The sequence below is a fragment of the Hypanus sabinus genome, chromosome 20 (genome assembly GCF_030144855.1).
Source record: "Hypanus sabinus isolate sHypSab1 chromosome 20, sHypSab1.hap1, whole genome shotgun sequence".
Classification (NCBI taxonomy): Eukaryota; Metazoa; Chordata; class Chondrichthyes; order Myliobatiformes; family Dasyatidae; genus Hypanus; species Hypanus sabinus.
The window spans coordinates 61,473,972-61,499,612 of record NC_082725.1 but is presented as its reverse complement, the minus strand read 5'-3'; the positions used below and the strand labels follow the sequence as shown (position 1 = coordinate 61,499,612).

The 25,641-nt window shown below is 44.1% G+C and overlaps 1 protein-coding gene across 2 annotated transcripts; it reads left to right on the top strand.

The window, feature by feature from the left end:
- Nucleotides 1-25,402, top strand: tmem14ca (transmembrane protein 14Ca). 2 transcript variants are annotated; one of them, XM_059945608.1, is made up of 4 exons: nucleotides 1-155; nucleotides 9,608-9,709; nucleotides 12,351-12,438; nucleotides 25,187-25,402. In XM_059945608.1, exons 1-4 carry the CDS (start codon nucleotides 56-58, stop codon nucleotides 25,242-25,244), a joined length of 348 nt encoding a protein of 115 aa, XP_059801591.1. In that variant the 5' UTR covers nucleotides 1-55; the 3' UTR covers nucleotides 25,245-25,402. The 2 variants fall into 2 exon arrangements, with proteins under 2 accessions (XP_059801591.1, XP_059801592.1); XM_059945609.1 differs by lacking the exon at nucleotides 25,187-25,402 and adding an exon at nucleotides 20,518-25,176.
- The last annotated feature ends 239 nt before the right edge of the window (nucleotides 25,403-25,641 follow it).

Here is a 25,641-nt window from a genome sequence, read left to right as displayed (position 1 = left end):
TTACCAGCGCCAAGGCGGAGAGCAGCGTTGACGCCTGCGGCCCGGGCTGGTGCGCATGCTCACACCGTTGCTCACAGACATGGCGGTCGACTGGCTGGGCTTTGGTTACGCAGCGCTGGTGGCCTCCGGCGGGGTGTTGGGCTACGTTAGAGCCGGTGAGACTCTCGGGCACCGGGAACGAAATGTCGTGGCTTGTGCACCGGAGATTTCCTGCGAGAAATATCAGTGGTGGGAGTGGGCGAGGAGCATTGGGGAGCTCACTATATGTCAGTGAGGGAGCTCCTCTCTCCCCGCGGTGTCACTGTGTCAGTGAGGGAGCTCCCCTTTCCCAGCGGTGTCACTGTCAGTGAAGGAGCTCCTCTCTCCCAGCGGTGTCACTGTGTCAGTGAGGGAGCTCCCCTTTCCCAGCGGTGTCTGTCAGTGAGGGAGCTCCCCTTTCCCAGCGGTGTCTGTCAGTGAGGGAGCTCCCCTTTCCCAGCGGTGTCTGTGTCAGGGAGGGAGCTCCCTTTCCCAGCGGTGTCACTGAGTCAGTGAGGGAGCTCCTCTCTCCCAGCGGTGTCACTGTGTCAGTGAGGGAGCTCCCCTTTCCCAGCGGTGTCACTGTGTCAGGGAGGGAGCTCCCCTTTCCCAGCGGTGTCACTGTGTCAGTGAGGGAGCTCCCCTTTCCCCACGGTGTCACTGTGTCAGGGAGAGAGCTGCCCTTTCCCAGCAGTGTCACTGTGTCAGTGAGGGAGCTCCTCTCTCCCAGAGGTGTTACTGTCAGGGAGAGAGCTGCCCTTTCCCAGCAGTGTCACTGTGTCAGTGAGGGAGCTCCTCTCTCCCAGAGGTGTTACTGTCAGGGAGAGAGCTGCCCTTTCCCAGCAGTGTCACTGTGTCAGGGAGGGAGCTTCTCTTTCCCAGGGATGTCACTATAAGTCAGTGAGGGAGCTCCTCTCTCCCCGCTGTGTCACTGTATGTCAGGGAGAGAGCTCCCCTTTCCCGCGGTGTCACTAAATTTTAGGGAGGGAGCTCCCCTTTCCCAGCTGTGTCACTGTATGTCAGGGAGGGAGCTCATCTTTCCCGGCTAACCGTGCATCAGTGAGCGAGCACCTGTCTCCCCACTGTGTTAGTGAGGGAACTTCCCTCTCCCAATCTCGTATCCAGCATCAGAGAATGAGAGAGCTCCCCTCTCCTCACTGTTCTTGCATTAGTGACTTTCCACAGTCTCACTATGTCAGTGAGGGAACTTCCCTCTTCCTGCTGTCCTTGCATCAATGAGCGGGCACCTCTCTCCCCACTGTGTCAGTGACGGAGCTCCCTTCTCCCCACTGTGTCCCAGCATCAGAGAGTGAGGGAGCACCTCTCTCCTCACTGTGTGTCTGTTCCAGCATGGAGTTAACTGTCCTTATCCTAGTCCCATGTCCTTCTGTGGTGAAGTGAGGAAGCTCCAACTGTGCGTGAATGAGCCTTCTTCCAGTCTGCCTCTTTTTTTTGTGTAACGTGACTTATTCTTTGTAAACACGAGAGATCGAGTGTGTGTTACTTCATTCTTCATTCTCACTTTCATTTAAAAGGTTTATTGGAAGAAATTGTTCAAATTGTCTTTTTAACTTTTGCTTCTTTATCGTATATTAACCATTGATAAGGTATTGCATTGTATGATTCAGATTGACTAGTGGCTCCTGAGTCTTGAGTTGTTACTATTGATTTGGTGTTGGATGTGTGTTTTTGCCTGTTGTAAAGCTGTTTTTTGTCTCTTGTATAAAAGCATTAAAAAATTTATTTTCAGTTTGCAAGCAGCATTTTGATGACTGACTTTAACTTACACAGGGTTATACAAGAGTTACTGCTAAGTACTGTTTTCTGATGTCAATCAAAACAAACTATTGCTAACTCAGTACAGAAATTTGCAGTTCCAATGCTGATGTAAAGATAAAGGTCTATGCTAATTGCTTTGATAACAGGATGAAGAGCCCGCTTCACCACCACCTATTTGCAGATGTCTGACAACAATTTAAATAAAATAATCCTTAGAATAAATTAATCATGAAATAAATCAGTTTAGAATTTAAGGACACCAATATAAATTCATGATGTGCATTAGATTTCCACAATGCACAAAAACTAAATAATTATAGAGATCTAGAAGTAAGAAGGGGGCATGAGAAGGCCTTGGTGAGTAGGGTAAAGGAAAACCCCAAGGCATTCTTCAATTGTGCGAAGAACAAAAGGATGACAGAAGTGAAGGTAGGACCGATTAGAGATAAAAGTGGGAAGATGTGCCTGGAGGCTGTGGAAGTGAGTGAAGTGAGTGAATACTTCTCTTCACTATTCACCACTGAGAGGGAACTTGATGACGGTGAGGACAATGTGAGTGAGATCGATGTTCAGCAGCATGTTGATATTAAGGGAGAGGAGGTGTTGAAGTTGTTAAAATACATTAGGATGGATAAGTCCCCGGGGTGTGATGGAATATTCCCCAGGCTGCTCCACGAGGCAAGGGAAGAGATTGCTGAGCCTCTGGCTAGGATCTTTATGTCCTCGTTGTCCACGGGAATGGTACCGGAGGATTGGAGGAAGGCAAATGTTGTCCCCTTGTTCAAAAAAGGTGGTAGGGATAGACCAGTGAGCCTTACATCTGTGGTGGGAAAGCTGTTGGAAAAGATTCTTAGAAGACAGGATCTTTGGGCATTTAGAGAATCGTGGTCTGATCGGGGATAGTCAGCATGGCTTTGTGAATGGCAGATCGTGCCTAATAAGCCTGATAGAGTTTTTTGAGGAGGTGATCAGGCATATAGATGAGGGTAGTGCTGTGGATGTGATCTACATGGATTTTAGTAAGGCATTTGACAAAGTTCCACATGGTAGGCTTATTCAGAAAGTCAGAAGGCATGGGATCCAGGGAAGTTTGGCCAGGGGGATTCAGAATTGTCTTGCCTGCAGAAATCAGAGGGTCATGGTGGAGGGAGTACATTCGGATTGGAGGGTTGTGACTAGTGGTGTCCCACAAGGATCTGTTCTGGGACTTCTACTTTTTGTGATTTTTATTAATGACCTGGATGTGGGGTTAGAAGGGTGGGTTGGCAAGTTTGCAGATGACACAAAGGTTGGTGGTGTTGTAGATAGTGTAGAGGATTGTCAAAGATTGCAGAGAGACATTGATAGGATGCAGAAGTGGGCTGAGAAGTGGCAGATGGAGTTCAACCCAGAGAAATGTGAGGTGGTACACTTTGGAAGGACAATCTCCAAGGCAGAGTACAAAGTAAATGGCAGGATACTTGGTAGTGTGGAGGAGCAGAGGGATCTGAGGGTACATGTCCACAGATCCCTGAAAGTTGCCTCACAAGTAGATAGGGTAGTTAAGAAAGCTTATGGGGTGTTAGCTTTTATAAGTCAAGGGATAGAGTTTAAGAGACGTGATGTAATGATGCAGCTCTATAAAACTCTAGTTAGGCCACACTTGGAGTACTGTGTCCAGTTTTGGTCGCCTTACTATAGGAAGGATGTGGAAGCATTGGAAAGGGTACAGTGGAGATTTACCAGGATGCTGCCTGGTTTAGAGAGTATGGATTATGATCAGAGATTAAGAGAGCTAGGGCTTTACTCTTTGGAGAGAAAGAGGATGAGAGGAGACATGATAGAGGTGTACAAGATATTAAGAGGAATAGACAGAGTGGACAGCCAGTGCCTCTTCCCCAGGGCACCACTGCTTAGTACAAGAGGACATGGCTTTAAGGTAAGGGGAGGGAAGTTCAAGGGGGATATTAGAGGAAGGTTTTTCGCTCAGAGAGTTGTTGGTGCGTGGAATGCACTGCCTGGGTCAGTGGTGGAGGCAGATACACTAGTGAAGTTTAAGAGACTACTAGACAGGTATATGGAGGAATTTAAGGTGAGGGGGTTATATGGGAGGCAGGGTTTGAGGGTCGGCACAACATTGTGGGCCAAAGGGCCTGTAATGTGCCGTACTATTTTATGTTCTATGTTCTAAAAGGCGAATGGGAAGGAGCATAAGAATGAAATTAGGAAAGCCAGAAGGGGCCAAGAGAAGGCCTTGACGAGCAGGATTGAAGAAAACCCCAAGGCATTCTACAAGTATATGAAGAGCAAGAGGATAAGACGTGAGAGAATAGGACCAATCAAGTGTGACAGTGGAAAAGTGTGTATGGAACCAGAGGAGATAGCAGAGATACTTAATGAATACTTTGCTTCAGTATTCACTACGGAAAAGAATCTTGCAATTGCAAGGATGACTTACACCAGATTGAAAAGCTTGAGCATGTAGACATTAAAAAAGAGGATGTGCAGGAACTTTTGGAAAGACCGGATGAGATGTACCCCAGGCTATTGTGGGAAGCAAGGGAGGAGATTGCTGAGCCTCTGGCAATGATCTTGTATCATCAATGGGGATGGAGAAGTTGCAGATGTTGTTCCCTTATACAAGAAAGGGAGTGGAGATAGCTACTTCAGTGAGTCTACTTCAGTGGTTGGTAAGTTGATGGAGAAGCTCCTGAGAGGCAGGACTTATGAACATTTGGAGAGGCATAATATGATCGGGAATAGTCAGCATGGTTTTATCAAAGGCAGGTCGTGCCTTTAGAGACTGATTGAATTTTTTGAGGATGTGACTAAACACATTGATGAAGATAGAGCAGTAGATGTAGTGTATATGGATTTCAGCAAGACATTTGACAAGGTACCCCATACAAGCCTTATTGAGAAAGCAAGGAGGCATGGGACCTTGCTTTGTGGATCAGAATTGGCTTGCTCACAGAAGGCAAAGAGTTCTGGGACCCCTTGTGATTTTTATAAATGACTTGGATGAGGAAGTGGAGGGATGAGTCAGTAAATTTTTTCTGGTGACACAAAATTTGGAGGTGTTGTGGATCATGTGGAGGGCTGTCAGAAGTTATAGCGGGACATCAATAAGATGCAAAACTGAACTGAGAAGTAGTAGATGGAGTTCAACCCAAATAAGTGTGAGATGGTTTATTTTGCCGGGTCAACCGTGATGGCAGAATACAGTGGCATGCAAAAGTTTGGGCACCCTTGGTCAAAATTTCTGTTGAATAGCTAAGCGAGTAAAAGATGATCTGATTTCCAGAAGGCATAAATTTACAGATGACACGTTTCTTTAATATTTTAAGCAAGATTACTTCTTTATTTCCATATTTTACAGTTTCAGAATAACAAAAAAGGAAAAGGGCCTGAAGCAAAAGTTTGAGCACCCTGCAGGGTCAGTACTTAGTAACACCCCCTTTGGCAAGTATCACAGCTTGTAAATGCTTTCTGTAGCCAGCTAAGGGTCTTTCAATTCTTGTTTGGAGGATTTTTGTCCATTCTTCCTTGAAAAAGCTTCTAGTTCTTTGATATTCTTGGGCTGTCTTTCATGCACTGCTCTTTTGAGGTCTATCCACAGATTTTTGATGATGTTTAGGTCCGGGGACTGTGAGGGCCATGGCAAAACCTTCAGTTTGCGCCTCTTGAGGTAGTCTATTGTGGATTTTGAGGTGTATTTAGGATCATTATCCTGTTGTAGAAGCCATCTTCTTTTCATCTTCAGCTTTTTTTTTACAGACGGTGTGATGTTTGCTTCCAGAATTTGCTGGTATTTAATTGAATTCATTCTTCCTTCTACCAGTGAAATGTTCCCCGTGCCACTGGCTGCAACACAAGCTCAAAGCATGATTGATCCACCCCCGTGCTTAACAGCTGGAGAGGTTTTTTTCATGAAATTCTGCACCCTATTTTCTCCAAACATACCTTTGCTCATTGCAGCCAAAAAGTTCTATTTTAACTTCATCAGTCCACAGGACTTGTTTCCAAAATGCATCAAGCTTATTTAGATGTTCCTTTTCAAACTTCTGACACTGAATTTTGTGGTGAGGACGCAGGAAAGGTTTTCTTTTGATGACTCTTCCATGAAGGTCTTATTTGTGCAGGAGTTGCTGTACAGTAGAACAGTGCACCACCACCCCAGAGTCTGCTAAATCTTCCTGAAGATCTTTTGCAGTCAACCAGCTTTTTGATTTGCCTTTCTAGCAATCCTACAAGCAATTCTCTTGGAAAGTTCTCTTGGTCTTCCAGACCTCAACTTGACCTCCACCGTTCCTGTTAACTGCCATTTCTTAATTACATTGCGAACTGAGGAAACAGCTAGCTGAAAATGCTTTGCTATCTTCTTATAACCTTTATGAGGAAATCTGCAGATGCTGGAAATTCAAACAACAACATACACAAAATGCTGATGGAACACAGCAGGCCAGGCAGCATCTATAGGGAGAAGCGCTGTCGACATTTCGGGCCGAGAAACATCAACAGCGCTTCTCCCTATAGATGCTGCCTGGCCTGCTGTGTTCCACCAACATTTTGTGTGTATTGTTGTTGTTATAACCTTCTCCTGCTTTGTGGGCATCATTTAATTTACAGAGTGCTAGGCAGCTGCTTAGGGGAGCCCATAGCTGCTGATTATTGGGACAAGGTTTGAGGAGTCAGGGTATTTATAAAGCTTTTGCATGGTGCTCCTTTCCTTTTTTTCCACTCTAAAATAGTACAAAACAAAACTGATACACTAATTTTGCTTAAAATGTTGAAAATAATGTTTCATCTTTATGACTTTTGGAGATCAGTTCATCTTCTACTCACTTAACTATTCACAGTGACAGAAATTTTGACCGGGGTGCCCAAACTTTTGCATGCCACTGTATAGTATTAATGGTAAGACTCCTGCCAGTGTGAGGGATCAGAGGGAACATGGTGTTCGAGTCCATAGGATACTCAAAGCTGCTGTGCAGGTTGACTCTGTGGTTAAAAAGGTGTATGGTGCATTGGCCTTTGTCAATCGTGGAATTGCATTTAGGAGCCGAGAGGTAATGTTGCATAGGACCCTGGTCAAACCCCACTTGGAGTACTTTGCTCAGTTCTGGTCACCTCACTGCAAGAAGGATGTGGAAACTATAGAAAGGGTGCAGAGGAGATTTACGAGGATATTGCCTGAATTGGGGAGCATGCCTTTTGAGAATAGGTTGAGTGAACACGGCCTTTTCTCCTTGGAACGACGGAGGATGAGAGGTGACCTGATAGAGGTGTATAAGATGATGAGAGGCATTGATCGTGTGGATAGTCAGAGGCTTTTTTCCAAGGCTGAAGTGGCTAACATGAGAAGGTACAGTTTTAAGGTGCTTGGAAGTAGTATGGAGAGATGTCAGGGGTAAGTTTTTTACACAGAGAGTGGTGAGTGCATGGAATGGTCTGCTGGCAATGATGGTGGAGATAGATATGGTGGGTCTTTTTAAAGAGACTCCTGGATAGGTACATGGAGCTTAGAAAAATAGAGGGCTATGAGTAACCCTAGGCAATTTCGAAATTAAGTATATGTTGGCATAGCATTGTGGCCCTAAGGGCCTGTATTGTGCTGTAGGTTTTCTATGTTTCTATATTTCTATTGCAAAGATCCACTTGGTTCAGTTTTACAATCGGAGTTTATTGCTACAGGAATGTCTTAATGGTGGTTTTAATTTTGGCAATTTTTTAATGGTTACCTGGTCATTGTAAACAAGGAAGGCTCCAGCTCATTTTTGGTAAGCTTAGCAGTAGGAGGATTTGGCAAGTCATGGGGTGGTAGGGTATAAAGTGGCTGTCACAGCAACAATCTTGCATTTAAAGTCAGTGAGACCAAAAAGCTAATTCTGGATTTCAGGAAGGGTAAAACGAGGGAACATGGACCAATCCTCAACAAGACAATAGACAATAGGCGCAGGAGTAGGCCATTCGGCCCTTCTAGCCAGCACCGCCATTCACTGTGATCATGGCTGATCGTACACAATCAATACCCTGTTCCTGCCCTCTCCCCATATCCCTTGACCTCGTTATCTATAAGAGCTCTATCTAACTCTTTCTTGAATGCATCCAGAGACTTGCCCTCCATTGACTTCTGGGGCAGAGCATTCCACATATCCACCACTCTCTGGGTGAAAAAGTTTTTCCGCATCTCTGTTCTGAATGGCCTACCCCTTATTCTTAAACTGTGGCCTCTAGTTCTGGACTCGCCCATCAGCAGGAACATGCTTCCTGCCTCCAGCGTGTCCAATCCCTTAATAATCTTATATGTTTCAATCAGATCCCCTCTCATCCTTCTAAATTCCAGTGTATACAAGCCCAGTTGCTGCAATCTTTCAACATGTCAAGTGATGCCATGTCAAATGGATCCCCTGTCCCAGGTAATATTGTGGAGCTTGAGTGTTGGAGCTGTATTCATCCAGGCAAGCAAAAGATATATCATCATATTCCTGACTTGTGCCTTGTACATGGTGGAAAAATCTTGCTGTTAAGTCGCTTGCTGTAGGATACCCTGTCTCTTATTGTCATAGGCTTCTGGTAGGTGTTTCACTTCAGTGATGAATATCAGGAAGTTCATATTGGGCACTTGATGGCAAAGTCACTGAACTTATAAATAGAGTGGCACTTATTGAAGTTGTCATCTCTTTATACTGCTTTATCCTTGTATTGCAAAGCTTCATCTATTGGAAAAATATAAGTAGCTCTCCACCTCCCTTGCCTAACTTGTCCTGACGAAGGGTCTCGGCCCGAAACGTTGACTGCTCATTTCAACGGATGCTGCCCGATCTGCTGAGTTCAAAAAGCTTGTTTGTACGTGTTGATTTGACCACAGCATCTGCAGTGTACTTTGTGTTTAGTACTTGAACTACTAGGCATATGAACTCCAATCTGGAGTCTCTGAGGCTCTCCTTAAGATTGGTCAGCTCTTGTCGATGGCATGATAAAGTCATTGGGAGATGAACCTGCAAATTGGCCATTTTTTCTTGGTATGACAGTGAAGTCATTGGGAACCATAACAATAACTCTCGAGGTTTAACATGTGTCTAAATACATTGATCAGAAAGGGTTCTGCCAAATGTGGACTCTACAGATCAGTGCTCAGTTCTATGTTGAAACATCAGGTATAAACACATACACCAACTGGAGTACTCTTGTAAGACCACGTGTATATAAAGGTGCAATCCATGAAAGGATTTTTGATTAGCTGTGGCATTCATTAGCCTGTGGAGCTGAAGGATGGTTGTGATTTTTGTCAGTCATGGTAATTGTCGTGTTTGTATTTCTCATAGTTCAGGTATTGGTGAAAGGAACTTGGGAGCATTTGTTCCAGTCATCATTTATCTGTGAGAACCCTGCCTGTCACAAAACACACAGTAATTGTCAAGAAATGCATGTGTAGAGCTGCCAAAATGTGTACTGAGGCAAGGTACTCCCTGAGGTGGTGTGAATAAAAGGTAGTGTGATAGAACAAAGTTGGCTCTGCAGAATTAATGGAGCTGAAGCAGCACACGGGCCTACTTTTTCCAGTTTGGTTAGTTAATTGAACTGCTTCCTGCACTGTGTCCATCACCAGATTATAATGTAGTTTACTTTTTTGGCTTTACCCAAACAGTACTTCTGGGATCCAGTTTCTTTCATGTCCACTCTATTTTAGAAAGTATCACCTTGTATTTGAGTGAAGTGTTATGTTCAGAACATTGCAGAGGGCTGCTAAAGTGTATTTCCTGTTCTATAAATACAACACAGTAATGTTACCATAACAAAGAATAACAAATTGTTTATTTTGCATCAGGGAGCATGCCTTCCTTAGCAGCTGGCCTGCTGTTTGGGAGTGTAGCAGGGATCGGTGCTTATCAGATCACCCAAAACCCCAAAAACATATGGCTGTCTCTGAGTGAGTATTTGGACTGTGTCTCTTGTGATGTTATTTGTATACTGGGATTTTTTTTATTAGAGACCCTTTTTTTCTGGTATTCACAGCTTCAATGTATTTTCATTGTATATAATTGTAATCCACAACATACTTTAAAATATTTGCCTGCTTTTTATAGTGCCAGTCTTGGTTGTACTATCATTTGCTCTTGAAGTGGTCTTAAACCAAGGCTGTAACCCTCAAAAACCAGATACTTCGTATCTTATTTGCTGATTTATTGTGTTTCAATGTGTTGGACTTGGGTGTCTGCAGATGGCTGTTTTCTCATTGGTGAATAGATGTTTAGTCAGAACAAGATCTGTTTACATGGTGTAGGAAGTGGACTGCAAGTTCGTGCTATCAAACACCCACCCAGTCCTACCTAATCGCATGTTGTGTATTTGCAGCTTAATGGAAATATGGGTTTAAATTTCAGTAAGAACAATTGTGATTTAAACTTGGTGGAATAATTACGGTCAAATTCTTGGTTCTTTGCTGCTGGACTAGTAGATTTTCTGGACAATTGAATGTCATTATACCTTTTAATTCATGGATTTTAGATGCTGCACAGTAGTGTAGTAAATTTTCCAGTGAATTTGCAGATATGTTAAAACAGGGTTGTGGTGCATTAGAGGGAGGGTCTGGTGTGTTTAGAGAAATCACAGGAAATGAGGTGATAATGAGTTTACAGAGAGCTCAGGAAGTGGGGCCCCAGTGAGTTTATGTGGGAGCATGGAAGCATGCATTTAAAGGAATTGTGGGAACTAGTGTTTGTTGGATCTCTTATTTATTTTCTGATCCTTGGGGTTCTTCCAGGAGTCAGGAATGACAAGTAGTCTCAATTCTAACAATTGTTTATTCTAGAGTACAAGCAAACATAAAAATACTAAGCAAATTAAACAAAGAGCTGAGAAAGAATGCTAAGAGGTAAATGAACAACAAAGAATGTGAAGGCATAAAGAATAAAGATGGTGACTGAAACATCCATCACTTTTATAACAAGTTAAGGAAAATTCCTTAGATTGGAATAAACTAGTTAATAGGCTACATAATTAAAACAATTACATCATGTGGCTAATGTGCTAATACATAGTCAATGGAAAATGAGAAAGGTGATAAAACGATTAATTTAGATGTATACCACTTTCTGCCGGTGAGTGAGGATGAACTACCACATACTGTGAAAAATACATGAGTTTTTTAAAAAGTACAAATCTTGTATATTAAGAAGTATTATTTAGATAAAAACAGTGGTTTCTAACAGGTCCCAGATAATTTAAAGGCAGGATGGTAGAGGTAAACTTGGTAAGTTGCAAAGGAGCATGGGAACAAGAACCATGTGAGCCAGATGACATACCGTCAGGATTTAAGGACAAAAGGATGGAAATTTTCACTGTTTATTCTTCCAATCATTACACTGTTGGTATTGATTCTGTACCCTGTATTATAGTCTCAATCACAGATAAATTTAAAATTTATCAGGAATTAAACTAACGCAGAATGTTAGGAGGGAAATGGTTTCTCAGCTGTTTGTATTTGAAATATAGAGCAGCAAATAACTACATGTTTGTTCTGTTGTCCATGGTTTTGAACTGTACTCAGTCTTTGATATGTAAAAGAGCAACTAGCCTTTGAATACAGTCGGCCCTCTTTATCGGGTTCTGAGACCCCGCGGATACCAAAAAACGTGGATGCTCAAGTCCCTTATTTAATCTGTTTCAGTGCGGTGGTCTTTAGGACCTAGCGGAACCTCGGATTTTATTTAAAATGTTCAGTGCGGTGGAGATTAGGACCCAGCAGTGCAGCTCTGAATCCGCAGTGTAGCTCTGAATCCGCAGTGTTTCTGTTCAAGAAAATAATCACGATCAGGATTGAAAATATGGTGGAAGTAATAAAGTGATCAGAAAGAGGTGAAACGCCATCGGTCATTGGAAAAGCGTTAGGCTATAGTCGGTCAACGATCGGAACAATTTTAATGGAGCATGTAAAAGGCCCTGCCCTGATGAAAGCTACAATTATTACTAAGCAACGCAGTAGTTTAATTATTGAAATACGTATGTTCCTTAAGTGTTTTATATGCATAGAAAGGTAAAATATGTACTATATACTAAGAAAAAACATTTGACTAACTGACACTAAATAATACCAGATGTACCTGTTCTGACTTCAAATGCAACTTAAGGATGGACTCAGGAATGGAACTCATTCATAACCCGGGGACTGCCTGTACTTTTAAGTCATTTCTAGATTACTTATAATACCTAATATTATGCTATGTAAATATGTAAATGTGAATGCTATGTAAATAGTTGTTATACTGTATTGTTTAGGGAATAATGACAAGAAAAAATAGTCTGTACATGCTCAAACAATGAGTGCTGGAGAGAGAACTTCTGGGTTTTCCTGATCCGCAGTTGGTTGAATCTGCGCATGCGGAATCCGCGGATAAGGAGGGCCGACTGTATATTCTCATGTACTTCGGCTGATGAAGTGATATTTTGTCTGTTTAGAACACCAGTTATTTTAAATGTGTCTCTTGCATGAATTATGACCTGAAGGTTGTCAAATACCTTTTTGATTTTGTACTTTCCACTCAGCCGATTTATGCCTTTTTATATTCAAGTTGTTTCAGGCGCACTGACTGGAATAATGGGAATGAGATTCTACAATTCAAGAAAATTCATGCCTGCTGGTTTAGTTGCTGGAGTAAGGTAATGTGGACCACATTCTGGTTACAGTTGATTGTTTGCTGAGGAGATTAAATAAAATCAGAATTGCTGTGACAGCTACTTTTTAAATGAAATACTATGGCTTGCTCAGCTGCGCAAGTCGAGAGAAGACAACCTGTGGCCCTGCCAAACATGTGAGGTTGAGGTGCGATCCCACCTCAAACCCCCTGTTTGTGTGGATGTGGTGTAATTTGCAACCCTGTTACAAATTAGTGCCACACAGACAGTACACCACATAAGATTAAAAGATTTATCTTTATAATCCTTAATTTGACTAAAGGGTTATTAAAGAAAAGAACAAAAAAAAAAGAAAAGGGCCCATTTTTACCTAACAGTCTAATGTGCACAAGTTGGAGCTCACAGTTTCTCCAAGTCACCTCAATCTTACCTCGGGCTTTGTCGAATCATGGTCCCGCTCTGGGTCGAATCCTACGACCTCTTCTCTCCAGCATCTTCCCTCTTCTTCTCTTCTGGAACCAAAAGCCCTGAGCCCAACCATAGTGCCTCTCACCAGAGAAACCTTCCCTTCAATTTGACCATCCTAATTGGACGGCACACATTTCTCCTCATCTCTTATCTTCAACAATAATCCAAACATAAGCTGAAAATAAGCAGCTCTCACAGAACTGCCAAAATGAAATACATAGAGCACAAAATGAAACATACAACATAACAGTAAAAATATGAATCAGGATATTACACTCTTCCCCCCCCCCACCAGAATAGCCATGTCCTCATGACCTTGAAATAATTTGTCACCTTATTTTATTAACACCATTTTCAAAGGAATTTCATGATGTCAGCACCTCCAATCCATTTACAAATCCATTTGTAAAGGGTAGTGACATATCTTACTGGGGGATAGCTGCAGCACTCTGTTCTCCTGGTGCTACGTAAGCCAGCATATCTGATGGTCTACTGATTCTTTGAGACCTCCTTACCCCATCATCTACTACATCAGTTTCAGACACTTCTGGTCTATATGGTGAGGCCTTCGCTGGTCTCTCACTCGTGCCTTCCTGCAACTCGGATCCCTCTGCCTCTTGGCTGAGTTCCGGTTATAACCATATAACAATTACAGCATGGAAACAGGCCATTTCAGCCCTTCTAGTCTGTGCCGAACGCTTACTCACCTAGTCTCACTGACTCACACTCAGCCCATAACCCTTCATTCGTTTCCTGTCCACATACCTATCCAATTTTACTTTAAATGACAATGCCGAACCTGCCTCTACCACTTCTACTGGAAGCTCGTTCCACACAGCTACCACTCTCTGAGTAAAGAAATTCCCCATCGTGTTACTCCTAAACTTTTGCCCCCTAACTCTCAACTCATGTCTTCTTGTTTGAATATCCCATACTCTCAATGGAAAAAGCCTATCCACGTCAACTCTATCTACCTCCCTCATAATTTTAAATACCTCTATCAAGTCCCCCCTCAACCTTCTATGCTCCAAAGAATAAAGACCTAACTTGTTCAACCTTTCCCTGTAACTTAGGTGCTGAAACCCAGGTAACATTCTAGTAAATCTTCTCTGTACTCTCTCTATTTTGTTGACATCTTTCCTATAATTTGGTGACCAGAACTGTACACAATACTCCAAATTTGGCCTTACCAATGTTTTGTACAATTTTAACATTACATTCCAACTCCTATATTCAATGCTCTGATTTATAAAGGCCAACATACCAAAAGCTTTCTTCACCACCCTATCCACATGAGTTTCCACCTTCAGGGAACTATGCACCATTATTCCTAGATCACTCTGTTCTACTCCATTCTTCAATGCCTTGCCATTTACCTTTATTTATGCCTTTACCTTTATGTCTTATTTGGATTATTCCTACCAAAATGTAGCACCTCACACTTATTAGCATTAAACTCCATCTGCCATCGTTCAGCCCACTCTTCTAACTGGCCTAAATCTCCCTGCAAACTTTGAAAACCTACTTCATTATCCACAACGCCACCTACCTTAGTATCATCTGCATACTTACTAATCCAATTTACCACCCCATCATCCAGATCATTAGTGACAAACAACACTGGACCCAGTACAAATCCCTGAGGCACATCACTAGTCACTGGCCTCCAACCTGACAAACAGGTTTCATCCCCTTCATGGTCCAGCTGCAAGCCTGCCTGAGCACTGCTAATCACCCCCCACCCCCACCATTTCACATGCCTCAGCGTGAGAAAGGCTGGGAATCTCTTCCTCAATTATTAGGGAGTTGGCAAAAGGCAGCATATACCACACCCACATTTCCTCATCCTCCGAGTCTGTATCCCATTCAGGGGTGGGAACTGGTTAATCCTTCCCTCTGCTGGTCCTTCAGCTCCCCACCCCATGTTGTGGCAGCGTCCTCTTACTAGGTGTAGGGTCCAGGTCAGTCTTCAGATCAACACGCACCTCTTGTCCCAGAGGTAGAAGCTGGTTCTGATGGAGAATCTTGACAGGCCCATTGACAGCTCTGGTTTCACCCGGAAAACTACTACATTTCGACCTGACTCTCCTCTACGTAGAGCCCAGCCGCCCAGAGTCAGCCAACTTATGCTTCCCAGGTAGCCCCAAATTCTTTGAGGACTCGGTCTCCAGGCATGAGTTGGGAGAAAGTCACCTTTTGTTCATACCTCCTCTTATTCCCTTGATTCTGCTTAGGAGCTGCAACCTCAGTTAATTCATAAGCCTTTTTCAGCTCCCTTCTCATATTAGACTCATACTTCAGGTAAGTCTTTGGTGGTAGATCTTCCTTGCTCCCAAAACAGAGGTCAACAGGCAGCCCAAACATCAGATAATATAGTAAGTATGCAGTAGCATCATTTCACGTACAGTTGTAGCAGTGGACCAGATGTCCAATACGTTGACTCCACTTGTCCTTTTTATTGATCTCCAAGGTTCCGAGCATGTCTAGCAAGGTCCGATTAAACCTCTCAGTCTGGGGATAACCCTGCGGGTGATAATACATAGTCCTTGACTCCAAGCATGCTTAGTAGCTCATGTACGAGCCTACTTTTGAAATCTTATCCCTGATCACTATGTATCAGCCTGAGAGCCCATAATAAATGAAATACTTCTCCCATAACACTTTGGCCATAGTGGACACCTTGCTAAGGAGGTCTTGTACATATCTGGTGAAGTGATCCGTAATGACCCAGACATTCGCCATGTTGCAGACATCTGGCTCTATTCATAGGAAAACAATGCACATTAGCTCAAGTGGCTCTGCACTCTTAAGAGGGACAATGGAGCGGCCCTTGTAGGCAGCATCTTCTTCAGTATATGTCAAATGCATATCTTGCAGTACTCTTTGACCTCTGGCCTCATCTGGGACCAGTAGAACTGATCTCTGAGCAATCCATAAGTCTTGTAAACCCCCAAATGGCCAGAATCATCATGAACCAACTTCAACACAGTCGTCCGATACTTCTCAATGGAACCAGCTGGAAATGCCATGGCCAGTCCACAGGTGACATGGCCCAGTATAGGACCTGGTTCTTCAATTCCATTCTGGGCCATTCTCTCAGTAATGCAGCATGTTTTGTCTTCTCTGCTTGGGCCATGCCTCCCTTTTTGATCACTGACCAAATGGTACCGATGCTTGAGTCATCTCGCTGAGCAACTGCCACTTCACCAGGATTCAATTCCACCACCATCGTCCCCGTGCTGAAGAAGTCTTCAGTATCCTGCCTCAATGACTACCGTCCTGTTGCTCTCATATCCATCATGAAGTGTTTCAGAGGCTCATCATGAGGCACATAAAGACACTGCTGCCCCCCTCACTGGACCCTCTGCAGTTTGCGTATTGTCCCAACTGCTCAACAGACGACGGCATCGCCACCTCCCTCCACCTGGCCCTCACCCACTAGGACAAAAGAGACACGTATGTTTGAATGATGTTCATAAACTTCAGTTCAGCATTCAACACAATCATCTCTCAGAAACTGATTGGAAAGCTGAGCCTACTGGGCCTGAACACCTCCCTCTGCAACTAGATTTTAGACTTCCTGACTGGGAGACCTCAGTCAGTCTGGATCGGGAGCAGCATCTCCAAAACCATCACACTGAGCATGGGGGCCCCCAGGGCTGTGTGCTTAGTCCACTGGTGTTCACTCTGCTGACCCACGACTGTGCTGCAACACACAACTTGAATCACATCATCAAGTTTGCCGATGATATGACCATGTTGGGTCTCATCAGCAAGAACGATGAGTCAGCTAACAGAGAGGAGGTACAGCGACTAGCAGACTGGTACAGAGCCAACAACCTGTCTCTGAATGTGAACAAAACAAAAGAGATGGTTGTTGACTTCAGGAGAGCATGGAGCAACTACTCCCTGCTGAATATTTATGGCTGCTCTGTTGAGATCGTTAAGAGCACCAAATTTCTTGGTGTTCATAATGGCGGAAAATCTTACCTGATCTCTCAACACCAGCTCCATAGCCAAGAAAGCCCAGCAGCGTCTCTACTTTCTGCGAAGGCTGAGAAGAGTCCATCTCCCACCCCCCATCTTCACCACATTCTACAGAGTATGTATCGAGAGCATCCTGAGCAGCTGCATCACTGCCTGTTTGGCAATTTGGGAATTGCACCCTCTCAGATCGCAAGATCCTGCAGCGGATAGTGAGGTCAGCTGAGAAGATCATCAGGGTCTCTCTTCCTGCTATTACAGACACTTACACCACACGCTGCACCTGCAAAGCTAACAGCATAGTGACGGACCCCACACATCCCTCACACAAACTCTTCTCCCTCCTGCCATCTGGCAAAAGGTACCGAAGCATTCAGGCTCTCACGACCAGACTGTGCAACAGTTTCTGCCCCCAAGTCATCAGACTCCTCAATACCAAGAGTCTAGGCTGATATCTACATCATTTATTATTATATTGTAATTTGTCCACTGCTGTGTCTTTTGTCTTGCTTATTAATTATTGTATTGCCCTGCACTGTTTTGTGTATTTTATGCAGTCCTGTGCAGGTCTGTAGTCTAGTGCAGTTTTTATGTTGTTTTACGTAATCTAGTGTAGCCTTGTGCTGTCTCACATAATCTAGTGTAGTTTTGTGTTGTTTCATGTAGCACCAAGGTGCTGGAGGGATGTTGTTTCATTTTTACTGTGTACTGTACTAGCCGTCTATGGTCATTTGACTTGACTTGAATTCCTGCAACACACCCAAAATGCTGGTGGAACACAGCAGGCCAGGCAGCATCTATAAGGAGAAGCAATGTCGATGTTTTGGACCAAGACCCTTTGTCAGGACTAACTGAAAGGAAGGATAGTAAGAAATTTGAAAGTAGTGGGGGGAGGGGGAAATGCGAAATGATAGAAGACCAGAGGGGGTAGGATGAAGCAAAGAGCTGGAAAGGTGATTGGCAAAAGTGATACAGAGCTGGAGAAGGGAAGGTGGAGGTTAGAGGTGGCAGAAGTTACGGAGAATTATACGTATATAATTATAAATGTATTTATATCAATATATTATAGAAATATATATAACTTATAAATATAAGTTGGTCCAACGTATAATTCCCTGTAACTTCCGCCACCTCCAACAGGATCCCACTACCAAGCACATCTTTCTGCTTTCCACAGGGATTACTCCCTACGCGACTCCCTTGTCCACTCGTCCCCCCCCATCCCCTCCCACCGATTTCCCTCCTGGTACTTATCCTTGTAAGTGGAACAAGTGCAACACCTACCCTTACACTTCCTCCCTCACCACCATTCAGGGCCCCAGACAGTCCTTCCTTCCAGGTGAGGTGACACTTCACCTGTGAGTCCGCTGGTGTGCTATACTGCATCCGGTTCTCCCGGTGTGGCCTTTTATATATTGGTGAGACCCGACACAGACTGGGAGACCGTTTTGCTGAACACCGAAGCTCGGTCCGCCAGAGAAAGCAGGATCTCCCAGTGGCCACACATTTTAATTCCACGTCCCATTCCCATTCTGATATGTCTATCCATGGCCTCCTCTACTGTCAAGATGAATCCACACTCAGGTTGGAGGAACAACACCTTATATACCGGCTGGGTATCCTCCAACCTGATGGCATGAACATTGACTTCTGTAACTTCTGTTATTGCCCTTCTTACTCCATCCCTGACATATTTAGTTGTTTGCCTGTTCTCCATCTCCCTCTGGTGCTTTCCCCCCTCCCCCTTTCTTTCTCCCGAGGCCTCCTGGCCCATGATCCTTTCCTTTCTCCAGCTCTGTATCACTTTCGCCAATCACCTTTCCAGCTCTTAGCTTCATCCCACCCCTCCGGTCTTCTATCATTTCGCATTTCCCCCTCTCCCCACTACTTTCAAATCTCTTACTATCTTTCCTTTCGGTTAGTTCTGACGAAGGGTCACGGCCCGAAATGTCGACAGTGCTTCTCCTTATAGATGCTGCCTGGCCTGCTGTGTTCCACCAGTGTTTTGTTTGAATTTCCAGCATCTGCAGATTTCCTCGTGTTTGCTCTTTGAATTTCTGCAGCTGGTTTGTCTTCAGAGCAGTCAGGTTGCAGTAAGCTTGTAGATGGCATCATCAGAAGCTCCCAATTGATTTACAGGTTGATCCTACCCTTGTCTTTCCTCTGCCTTCACCGTGATGGAAAACTGGCACATGGCTTTCACTTCTGGGGCAGGAACACCAGGCCATCATGCTCATGTTGGGGTAATGCATTGGCTTCAATGTTCCTACTTCCTGGCCGCTACTTTAGGCTGAAATCATAGGCAAACAGCGCTGCCAACCACCGATGGCCTATGACATCCAATTTCGCCAAGGTCAGGATATAAGTTGGGGGATTGTTGTCCGTTCTCACCTCAAACTTGGCACCACAGAGGGTTTAAAGGTACATTTAATGTCAGAGAAATGTATACAATATACGTCCTAAAATTCTTTTTCTTCACAACCATCCACAAAAACAGAGGAGTGCCCCAAAGAATGACTGACAGTTACATGTTAGAACCCCAAGGCCCCCACCAGCTCCTCCCCATCCATAAGCAGCAGTAAAGCAATGATCCTCCTCCCTCACCAGCAAAAAAAGCATCATCCCCCACCGATCACTCAAGCATGCAGCAAAATATCAATAAAGACACAGACTTGCAGTATCCCAAAGACTACTCATTCACCCAGTAATTCGACATACCATAGGCTCTCTCTCTCCCTAATAAGGGAAAAAGAGGTGTCCCCATTTCACAGTGAGAGGGGAGACAGAACAAACAACTTGCTGCTTTACAATGTTAAAAGTCTTGCGTCACTTTTTCTGAGCTCTGTCCCAAAGAACGGGTCTCTGGGCACACAGTCAGCAGCCAGCTCGCTGCTTTCAATCTTCTGTGTACTCCCACAATACACCAGGTGGTGGCACTGTCCTTGAGTCCACCTGCCTTCAGAGCCACAAAATCCCGAAACCCTGAAGGTGCGCTACTCTTCTAGGCCGTGTCCTTGGTATATCGAATAGTGGCCAGTCGTGAGACCCCGAGAGCATGTTCCATTCCCACAAAGAACCAAAGTCAGTATGTAACTTCACGTCAGGGTCTTCAAAAGGACCCTGAAAGGGAAAAAGAGATATTAAAGATAGAAATAGAGCTGTTTCCGAAGATGCAAGCAAGGGAGTTGCCATTAGGAGCCATTGTCTCCTAAACTCCACCCCCTGCAAATGTAGTCACTTAACTTATCCACCACAGCCCATTTCAATGCTAGGAACTCCAACTTGTGCATGGGATAGTTTTTCTCAGAGAGTGACAGACTCCGTCTGACAAATGCAACAGGTCTCAGCCCTGTGCCCTGATCCTGATACAGGACACCCCCAAGCCCTCTCTACTTGCATCTGTATCCAGTTCATACAGCAATTGGGAACCTGCAAAAGCCACTACAGGCGCTTTTGTCAGCAGCTCCTTCAGTGACTGAAAGGCCTCTTCGCAGTTCACATCCCATCTCACTCCAAAGGGCTAAGATAATCTTTGCCTTCCTCTCCTTTTGTGGGGAGTGCTCTTGGAACAACCCACATCAAACTCATCAGTAGAAAAGACACCTTCCAGTTTCAACATCTTCTCTATCAACCTCCTCTTCCAACCCGCAGGTACCAGGGAGTGCCCAAAGTTGAATGACTCAGCAGTCAACTTTCCCCTTTTCGGAGAGTTTCTACCTGGCTTGTCTCACAGGGACATTAGACATTACCATCATTGGGAAGAGGTGCACCAGGGGCAGCCCTGCTTGAAGGTAACTTACCTCTTTGTAGTGTTCCTGACAATCACTGTCAGCCTGTTTGCCTGTACAGTCGAGGGCTTCTGCAGTTCGGGCCTCACCCAGAGGGTTAGCCTGACTCATCTTTTTGTTCTTCCGGAGTATCCACTAAGAAGGCCTCGGCCTCAGGCGTACCGGGAAATACAGTTTGGGGTTTCCCATCACGCTTGTACTTCCCCAGGCCGTAACAACTAGTTTTGACTGGATGAACCACACAGTCCCACGTCTAAGCTCATTATCCGGCCCAGTGCGGTCATGCACTTCCTCGAAACACCAGGTAAATGGTCAATGTTTTCAGAAAGCTCTCTCCAACTCTCTCCTTGCAGGTTCCCATTAGCCTCCTTCCTCACAATAGGGGTATTTGTTCCCACAAGAATTGAAACTCTCTCCTTCGCAATGGGGTCCAGACAAATCAGTGCTTGTGTATCAAGGACCTCAGCCACTCTCACATCTGCCTCTGAAAATTCCAGTTTCAACGACAAATAGCCATCATATGGATAATCACCCGCACCTAGACCCCAGATCTCTAGTGCACTGAGTGACGTCAATGGTAAATGTATCAAATACTGGTTGTAAAATGAGTGGTACTGCAAAGTGACCTGCAAGCCTGTGTTAAGTATGGCTCTAGCATAAATACCCTCTATCTGTAGTGATATACTGGAGCTTGGCCCCACTAAGCCTTCAGGAATAGGGATTTTTGCTTTAGGGTGTTCCTTGATTTATTGAATGTCGCCCCGAGATGCCAGGCCGTTCCCTTACTGGGTCTCTTCTAAGTTTCCCGACGTCTCTCTCTACTTAAGTACCCAGGGGTTCACTTTCTGAGAGGTTTCCTGTCATTCACACTCCCGCCTTAAGTTTCTCTCTTCACCAGTTATAACATACGATACCGACCGCTCCCTTTCTCGCAGGACCCCAGCTTTTAGCAGTCCTCTGCGCAGTCTGTCCCCTTAGGGGGTCCACCTGCTTATCAGCTCCATTGTACTGGGGGGGGGCACACCCACTAATAACAACTGGGATGTCTCAGTTCTCAACTCTGCCATGATCTCCTTTACCACTCCCCAGGGTGGCTATCCGTGGTCACTTCAGTGCAGGGGGCTACTACTGAGGATTGTACCCTGCTGATGGAGCCCCCCCCCCCCCCCCATGCCTCCGACATATTCTCCTCCTCTTGTACTTCCCTGATCAGCTCAACAAACGAGGGAGGGGGCACATATTATGAGACAGTCTGAGACCCCAGGCAATCAGGTCCGGGGAATGGGTGTCTTTTGCTCTTTGGCCCATTCTTAACTGATTCACCTCTGCTATCTGAATTGCCCCTCTACACCGCAAGCAATTTAGTGGCCTCTCTAGCTGAAAAATGTAGGCAGAAATCTACAAATGTACTTCCCCTTCTCCTGAAACATGTTCTGAAACCCTGTCATAAGCTCCATTGGGCTTCCCGTCACACCAAGCACCTTTTCTAGCACTTGCATGTGGGCTGCAGAGGTAGTAAGGGGGTTCTGTGTCTTTACGGGTCTCTCTATATCAGCAGTTCGGCCTCTCAAACTCTCAACCAATCGCTGTCTTTTTACATCATCAGAGCACTGCCACTCAATCTAAAATCTGAGAGTTCTGCTCTGCCCAAGTATCATACTCCTCTTCCCCCTTGGGCTTCACTTCTGAGAACATTCTTAGCTTTTGATAGCTAGGACCCTCTGCCTGGGCACTGGGCCATTTATTCACCAGGGAGGTGAGGGCTGATACCAACTCAGAAGTCTCACTCTTCATTGGGGGACTCATTAGACATTTCAAATCAGGCTACTTCTCAGAACCACCTCAGAAACGAGAGCAACCTCTCTTTGAAGTCTTCACCCCCAGCTACAGGAGACTCAGCTTGTAATTTGGCCCACTCTCCTACACCAGCCTCCTGTCAAAGTATGGACAGCCCATGGCCCCCCCCCCCCCCCAGGGCCCCAGTAGTACCAGGCAGTTCCACCGCTAGTCTGAACTAAAACAAAGTCTTTGCCCACCATCTTATCAAACCTCTGCTCCACAATTGTAACTGGTCCTACAGCTTTAACAATACTTAAAGTTCAAATTAACAATTCGTCAGGAATACGAATGTTTACTCCACTCAATACACACGCCGTCATTACCAGTAACCCTGTGGATTCGACTCAACTCCTGCAGCATCTATGACCATGTATCAAAATCACTTTACCAGACAATAGGCACACAACTCACTGGATCAATGCTCAGGGCAATCACACAGCATCCAATGAAATCGATCCCAGACGAGACCCCCACAATGAAACACCCTGGCTTTCTTGGCTGCCCAAGTCTAGGGAGGACAACCTCCAAATGGGTGAGATTGAGGTGCAATCCCTCCCCAAACCCCTTGTTTTTGTCGATGCAGTGTGATTTGCTTCCATTACAAATTAGTGCCACGAAACAACAGACAGTACACAGCATACGATTAAAAGATATATTTTTATAATTCTTAATTTGACTAAAGGGTTAGTAAAGAAAGGAACAAAATAAAGAAAAGGGCCAGTTTAATGAAACAGTCTAATGTGCACAAGTTGGAGCTCAGAGTTTCTTCAAGTCACTGACCCTCAATCGACTTAACCCCGGCTTTGTCGAATCATGGTTCTGCTCAGGGTCAAATCCTTTGACCGCTTCTCTCCAGCATCTTCCTTCTTCATCTCCTCTTGAACCAGGAGCCCCAAGCCCAACCTTAGTGCCCCTAACCAGAGGAGCTTCCCCTTCAATTCCACCATCCTAATTGGATGGCACACATTGCTCCTCATCTTTTCAACAATAAACTGAAAATAAGCAGCTCTCTCAGAACTGCCAGAATGAAACACAGAATAGCACAAAATGAAGCACATACAACATAACAATAAAAATATGAAACAAGGCATTATATAAATGAGTTGAAAAAATTGTGAAAGAATGGCAATATTTTGTCCCTTATAGCTAGAAATAGTTGCAGTCTCGCTGTGTTCACAACGTCCATCTACTTCATCCATTCTAATGCTCTTCCTAAATGACTTATTCCATACCTCAGTCATTCCTGTGGAGTGAAAAAGTCCTCTAACCACCCTGGTTATTAGAAAATTTCAGCACTTTCACTTGGATGAAATGTTCCACTCTAGGAGCTTGAATGTATTTCTGCTGACATTTCGAACTGCAGTATTTGGAGACAGTTTTTGGGGTTGAGGTATCTACCCTCTTGGAAGGAAGTTAAAGATCATAATCACAGGATATTTCTTGAAGAGCAGGAGGATCCTCATTGGTGCCTCGTGCAATACTCATTCCTCATAAACAATTTAAAAGTTTTAAGATGACCATGTTATAGAACCTTGCACACAAATTTCCTGCCACAGTTTCTGCATCACAGCTTTGACCTAACTTTAGAAAGCATAGTTGGCTCTGGAGAGCTTTGTGGCACACCAGGCATAAAATAAACACAGACTTTTTTTTTCCTAACTCCAATTTTATTGTAGGACTGAATTTTGTCTCGTAAGATAGACGTAGGTATTACATGAATCAACATTGTCAGTGTCAGTTATAGCCTTGAAAATATTAGTTGCCTCCTTTCCAAATAAAGTTAATCTTTTCTCAGACTTTTAGCACTTTGAGAATATTTTGTGGAATTCTAGGGTAGGACACAGAGCTAAAGGGCAAATCTAGGTGGATCTAAGGACAATTGTTGGAGGAGACTCAGCCCTGCACTTGTCCAATTGTTTGAGCTTCTTGCTCCCTGTGTGGATAGGAGTGGGGGCTGTAGGAAGGATGAAAAACCGAACTGAGGCACCAAGGTTTAGAGGCCATTCAAGAGGGAGGGAGAGAAGAGAAATGTTGTAATTGGAGATACTGTAGTCAAGAGAATAGACACAATTCTCTGCCACACGGACTGAGAATCTTGATGTCTGGCTGGTGCTTGGATTTGGGACATCTTGTCTGACCTGCAGAGGAATTTGGAGTGGGAGCAGAAAGATCCGGTTGTCGTGATCTATAGATACCAATGACAGGAAGAACAAGGAAAGAAGGATGGGAGGTGCACGGAGGGCTATGGTCCAGATGCAGGTCAGTGGGACTAGGCAGTTTAAATGGTTTGGTACCACTAGGTGGGCTGAAGGGTCTGTTTCTGAGCTGTACTTCTCTCTGACTATGACTCTATATAGTCATATCTCATTGACTAAGACAATGTCGTGCTTGTCAGATTTTTGCCAAAGTGTTAGTGTGGTCAGAACAATTTTAAAGCCAAAAATTGAGTATATTCTTTTAATAAAGAAGAAGTGTATTATCTTTACGTGCTAAATTGCATGCATCATGTTGTGTTTAATAATTCACCATCAGATTTCTGAATGGTTCATGAACACTTTTTTGCAGTATTCGTGTTTGTAATTTATAGTAATTTTATGTCTTAGTACTGTACCTCTGCAGCAAAACAACAAATTTCATGTCATATGAGTTCGTGCTATTAAATCTGATTCTGAATTCTTGTATCTTCTCCACAGCATTCTAATGGTTGGAAGACTTGGACTAAAAATGTTGGAAAAACCCCATGAATCATGAACCTTTACCTTTTTATAAAGAGTTTATAAAATTGTGCCTGGAATCATAGATTACTTCTGACCTTAATCATGCATTCCTACAAGATGAAAGTACACTAAACAAAAGTTAAGACTGTAAGAGATGTAACTTACTCCAATAAATCATGTGATTCAAAATTGTTTTGGTAACTCAAATTTGATTTTACCCTTTTTTTGGTCTGGAAAATATTGTAGCATTCATACTTTACAAAGTAAGTTTTTCTGGGTAATTAATAGTTGAATAGATTTGATAAACCAATAGAGATGGAACTACATTGGAACAACTTCAGGTTTTCCAATGGTATTTTGATGGAACTGCAGCAGCATACAACAGGAGATGGGAAACAAATGGGAACAATTATAGAATTGGTGCCATAATC